General features: G+C 41.2%; 1 protein-coding gene across 2 annotated transcripts in view; it reads left to right on the top strand.

The window, feature by feature from the left end:
- PLPP3 (phospholipid phosphatase 3) overlaps positions 1 to 5,839 on the top strand; it is a 42,512-nt gene continuing 36,673 nt past the window's right edge. Inside the window, exon 1 of one of the 2 annotated variants that reach the window (XM_072419343.1) lies at positions 1 to 539. In XM_072419343.1, coding sequence (XP_072275444.1) covers positions 401 to 539 — 139 coding nt within the window. In that variant the 5' untranslated portion in view covers positions 1 to 400. The remainder of the gene's footprint in view (positions 540 to 5,839) is intronic. The other variant, XM_072419342.1, reaches the window with a different exon arrangement.

Genomic DNA, 5,839 nt, shown 5'->3' with positions numbered 1-5,839 from the left:
GTTTCTTATAGGGGGTGGAAAGCAGACCCTGAAAATAAAAAGTGCAGAAGGAGAGCAGGCAGAGCAGGAGTAGAGACTGAGCTCTCAGCACTTTTATCTGCAGGACTGAGTGAGCCTTTTGTGAACAGAGGCTGCTGGGATCTGTGGGAATAATATCCCCCCTTCCTCTCCCTCTCTCTGCATTCACCAAAACCCAGGCAGAAGTGAAATCCCATCCCCAAGCCAGGATCCTAAAAACTTCTATCCACCTCTGGATCAGCTTTGTCATTGGATCCAAGGCTTAAGAAGGACTTTGTACCCAGGGACAAAGTCACAGGAGCTCTCTCTGTGCTGTCATTGACTGTGAGCAAAACTGGGCAGCCTGGATCTAAAGAAATTTGTCTCCAACTGCAACACCAGCATGCAGAACTACAAATATGACAAGGCGATGCCCCCTGAGAGCAGGAATGGGGGCAACACAACTTTAAACAACAATAATGGCACTGGGAGCTGCAAGAGGATTCTGCTCATTTTCCTGGATTTTTTCTGCCTTGTAGTAGGTAAGTTAAGAAATGTCAAATTTGCTTTCTGCTTGGTAGCTGCATAACTTTTAATCTTTACATTTTGCATGCAGAATTTCCTAAATCTACCATAACTTTTCCCCTTGTACTGACCCTGCTTGGCTGGAGCTACAATATCCACAAACTAATAATAATAATAATAAACTCCTTGCTGCAGGCTCTGCTTGGGAAAAAGTTTTCAAACATTGTTAAAAAGTTTTTTAAACAAACTTGTTACATATGTATCAAATGTAAGGATTTACAATTAGATCTTTGCAGGCACCCTGGCCATTGATATGTTGGAGATGGTAACTGATGTTTGGACTTTCACTTGTGTTGTAAATTTCTGGAAAAGGGAAAGTTTAAGTGGAAAGTACCTAGCGACTCCTGATATGGCAGGAAATTATAAAATTTCCTCGCTGATTGCCTGTGCATGGGATTGTATATGTTATGTGTTCATAATGCTGTTTACCATTACCCTGCAGGCACATATTGCACTTGAAAGTTTGTGTGTGTCTTTGTATATATATACACATATAGAAAGAAGGGGAAAAGAAGATAGGTTTACATTTTTACATTTGTTCTTCATTTTTTATTTATTGCTTTTCTAGCATACAGTTGCACATAAACATCCCAAATGGCATATTTTGCCCAGGCGTGCGTTAAGTGCTTTCTGTGTGTAAACCAAGCAAATGAAGTTGTACAGGCTGTGTGGTCCTAGGACAGAAGGGGGGAATTCTGCATGGTTGAGAGGCTCCTAATCCCCCATAGGTTACAGGCTGGAGAGCTGACAGTTGGATCAATAGTTGCAGCTTTGCAGTTGAAAAGCTGTAGTGAACTTCAGTTAGGGTTGTTGGTCTCTTATCAGATCTCTGTGGCTTCAAAGCAAAACTTTGCACTCTTGTATAGAACTCCCTACATTGTGCAAGGCAATACCAGCTTCAAACCCAAGCGGGAATTTTGTAAAAAATAAAAAAAAAATTTAAATGGCCATCATGCACCTGCAGGAGTTGCAACCTTACCGGGCGCAATTAGGTTGTCATTGCAGCTCAGTCCCCCAGCCTTCAGTTTCCTATACTGTCCTTTTTTTTTTCTTTTACGGACACATGCCCGATGTGTTATTCACAGCTTTAAAATGCGCCGTCACAGCCATCCTACTCCAAAGGTCATGCTTGTACTGTTTATATGAAACCCTAGTATGAATTGCTGAATTTTATTGCTAAGCTACAAGGCATTGTGGCAATGAGAAGCCCAGGGTGATGCGGAGTATTTGGAGTTTGCTTAGGTAACTGAGCAGGTCTCCAAGAAAGAACTCAACTCATAAATCATTACATAATTGACATCTGGTTCGTATTGTTTCATGCAACTGAGAATTCTGGGGATTGAGTGGAATTAGTCTCTTTAAACTTAGTTAGGGGTCCGCCTGACGTGCAGTCGAATTTGGCTTACGGCCATACCGTATGGGGCGAGGAAGTTTTCCCTTTGTCATTACTGGACCATAAGTTGATGAAATCTTTTTTTTCAACTTTTATGCAAAAAGATCAGCTGTACTGAATTAAAAAAAAAGGTCTTGAAGGTTGCACAAACTTTGGTTTCATTGTCAGCTTTTGTATTTGCTTTGGCCTTGGTGTGTTCACAATCTGATTAGTGTACATCCAGATTAATGGTGCTGAGTTGGGATAATACTATCAAGTTCTTAAATTCTAAAGATAAGATTGTACTGGTTAACTTGGGAGGGTAACACTGTATACTTTCGAAAAATAGGATTTAATCCAAAACCATAACATAATCTTCAAATTGTAAACGGGTTATGAAGTTGGGGCTGATACTTGATGCCATTGCTGGGTGGACAACTCTTACAACCAATTGACGTTCAATGGTGCAAATTGTACAAGGGTGACAGCTGTCTTCACTTTCCTGGGTTCTCCAGGATTGATCCCAGTTTGTGGTTATCCAGTTCCCTTGTTGATGGGTTTACTGTCAGTGGATTTCCCCAATGCTCATGGCTATGAAATATGATGTTCACATTCTCAACGAGGAAGAGGTATCGAGTGACACCATGCAGGCGCTCTTGGACAATGCCAATGATGTGTTGACTAGTAATGCGGATCCTTAGAAGATACAAAGATCCTGATATCTATTTACACCAAGTAGTAACTGCAAAATGGTTATTCATAGCTCCAAAGTGAAAAGCATATGTGACCAGCGTCAACTTCCAACCAATATATAAGATGTCAGGCGGAGAAAGTGGTGTCAGACTTACCAGTGACATCTGATTTACTAACTGGATTTTGGTCTTGGCCAACCCATGCTGGCTCGAAGTCTACTTTTATCACAAAAGTGTTGTTGGAGCCCCATGGGGTAGACTTACTACAGATTAGCGGAAAACATTTGGATAGACAACCTTTGTACTTCTGACATTTTTGAAGTCAAACTTTTATCACCGAAGTAGATGTAAATCAAGATGGGGAGACACTGGCTGTCATCAAGATGTTTGCTTTGTCAGGGGGAGGTGAGCATTTAATTAGCAAATTCACATCTTCATTACTGACAAATTCCAAAGCCTGAAACAGTAGGAGATAACTTTCTTGTCTGCTAACTTTGCATTCAATGCAAATCTCTGTCTAGGGCCAGCCCATTCACTTAGTCCACTAGGGTGCATAGTCGTCATAGGGTTCGGATACATACCTGGATTTCAATATCAACCAGTTATTTTAAGGTCACACCACAAAACAAGACCTGCTCAGTGGTTGTCATGTATACAATCATAATTAGTGAGTTACCTAATTAGCCTGCTCACCTGTCAAGTCTAAAGATTCATCATAATGAATCCTCTTGACAAAGGATCAATTAGTGAATGTTCTGCATCTTAAAGAGATTGCACAAGGCAAGGCAACAATTGTATTTGCATAACAAACCCTGGCTGGAGACAGCTTGTGCTGGCAATTACAATGAACAGGTAGGAGCAGCAAGGATCCTACAGGGAGATGACCATAGCAAAGCAAACAAACAAGTCCTTCAAATAAATAGGAACCCGTGCAATTATTCAGCTGCCTTCCTATAGTGAGATACAAAGCAGTACCACAAATGCAAAGATGAACAAAAACTTTGGACATTCTAATAGCTCGATTATGTTGTGTTGCCTGGCAGATGAGAAAACTTATTAATGCTCACAAATGTATTTGATCTTCAAAGGAAACCTTGTAGGATGCAAATATGGGGTTGGCATTGCTAATTTTCTTTTGAAGGTGCAAAATCCAGGGCAATCTTCTTTATTCCTAAAGTGTTGGGACATGCAGCAGTGCCATTTTCCATATTTCTATCCAGACATTATTAAACAGGATTTATATAGCGCCAACATATTACGCAGCGCTGTACAATAAAAGGGGTTGCAAATGACAGACAGATACAGACAGTGACACAGGAGGAGGAGAGGACCTTGCCCCGAAGAGCTTACACACAGCTCATACATAGTCCCATAGAATGGTCAGAACTGGTCGCATTTTGGATTTGAGAGGGAAGAATTATTGTTAGCGGGTGAGCAGTTTACATAGCAATGAGGACATGGTTTGATTTTAGACATAATACAAACATTTCCTGAAGGTAAGAGTTAAAATCTAAAGGTAAGATTTAAAAAGGCCCTTCACCCTCCCCAGGTCTCTTACTATACGAAGCTGAAAGATGTACCTATAAAGTTACATAAACTTCCATATTAGTGACAGGTCCTCTTTAATAAGAAAATAATGATTTAGGTATATATTTTTTGTATTGTTGTAGTGTTTTTTTCTCCTATTACAATCGTAATATTTAATATATGACAAAGAAATCCCAGTGCACCATGGGCTAGCTTAAGAGACATCAGCCAAATTACCTGCAATGGGTCTGATTTATTAAAGCTCACCAAGACTGGAAAAGATAGACTATCATTGCCCAACCTGAGTGATCCAGCAAATCTGGAATGAATTTCTTAAAAATACTTCGCTTTTTATTGGCAAAATGTGTACTAGATCCATTTCAGGTTTGCAAAATCACCCAGGTTTAACCATGATATTCTTTCTTCTCCAGTCTTGGAGAGCTTTAATAAATCAGGACCAATGTCTCTCACAAGGCTGGAGAGGATACACTTTCATCAGTGAAGCTGGGGGATCCAGTAAACCTGGAATGCGTTTGTTATTTGTTAGCAAATGTTTTCCATCCTGGCCCAGATCCATTCCAGGTTTGCCAGATCACCCAGCGTCACTGATGAACGTGTATCCTATCCAGCCTTGGAGAGCTTTATTAAATCAGGCCCATTATGTCCTACAATAAGCTTGAGCTGTTGAGCCCTGTAAACAGCGGGCGGTTAGGTAGATAACGGGAGATTCAGCCTAGAGCTCCAGGTGCTGGCTAGGAATCGGAAAACAGTTCTTATATAATAATTTATATTTATTTTTCAAAAATATTTCAGATATTATTCAGATATTGCGTTCACCCACCCTAGAAATAGTCCCAAAAATATGGCCCCAGCCATGGGGTGAGCTTAAGGTTACGCAGCCTGGTACAGCCATGCACAGCCGGCGGGGAGGTGTACACGGCGCCCCCCCCAGGACCTGGTTTATTCTTCTTTCATATTGAGAGATTGACAGGTGCAAACACTTGCGAGCCATCCAGCGCCCGGCACAACGCAATGATTAGAGGACTTTCAGAAATGACATTTTCCAGCTAAACATTTTCTTAGATGGTATCAGGAAAATTAAAGTTGGTCGGAAAATCCCAGGCATTTCACCAATGCGGAGCGCAGACTGAACTAATTTCACCCACCCAGTTAATAATATTTACAGAAATGTTTCTCCTTTCCTGTCTTAGTGCTGTGGAAGAGGTTGGAGGACCATCTGGAAGAATTTTAGCTCAGCAGAGCCGGGCAGTGATTAACTCTTTGTGGGGATGAGAGGAGTCAATGGAGGGCTTAGCCTAAAAAAGAAAAAAACACATTGTAGCTACTTAAAAAAGTTACAAAGTGTCAGCACTTCTACTTCTCTATTCCATTATGCCTCACACTCCAGGGCTGGAGAGAAGACACAGAAAGGCTGAAAAGCGGAAAAATTGTCATATTTCATGCACCCTTATAACACTGAAACCTATTCTAGGCCACACTTATAGGGGGCATAATTGGAGAATCTGCAAGCAGATCCAGACCCTAAAGATGGGACAGGAACATGCGTACTAGGGGTAGGTGTTCTGGCTTCGAGTCATGTGACCTGCATTGTGCTAGAGCTGCACTATCCATCACCACTCACAGTGTGGCTTAACATGGCGGGTCA

This window comes from Pyxicephalus adspersus, chromosome 8 (genome assembly GCF_032062135.1).
Source record: "Pyxicephalus adspersus chromosome 8, UCB_Pads_2.0, whole genome shotgun sequence".
In the NCBI taxonomy this organism is placed as follows: Eukaryota; Metazoa; Chordata; class Amphibia; order Anura; family Pyxicephalidae; genus Pyxicephalus; species Pyxicephalus adspersus.
This window is presented reverse-complemented; position numbering and strand designations above follow the sequence as displayed.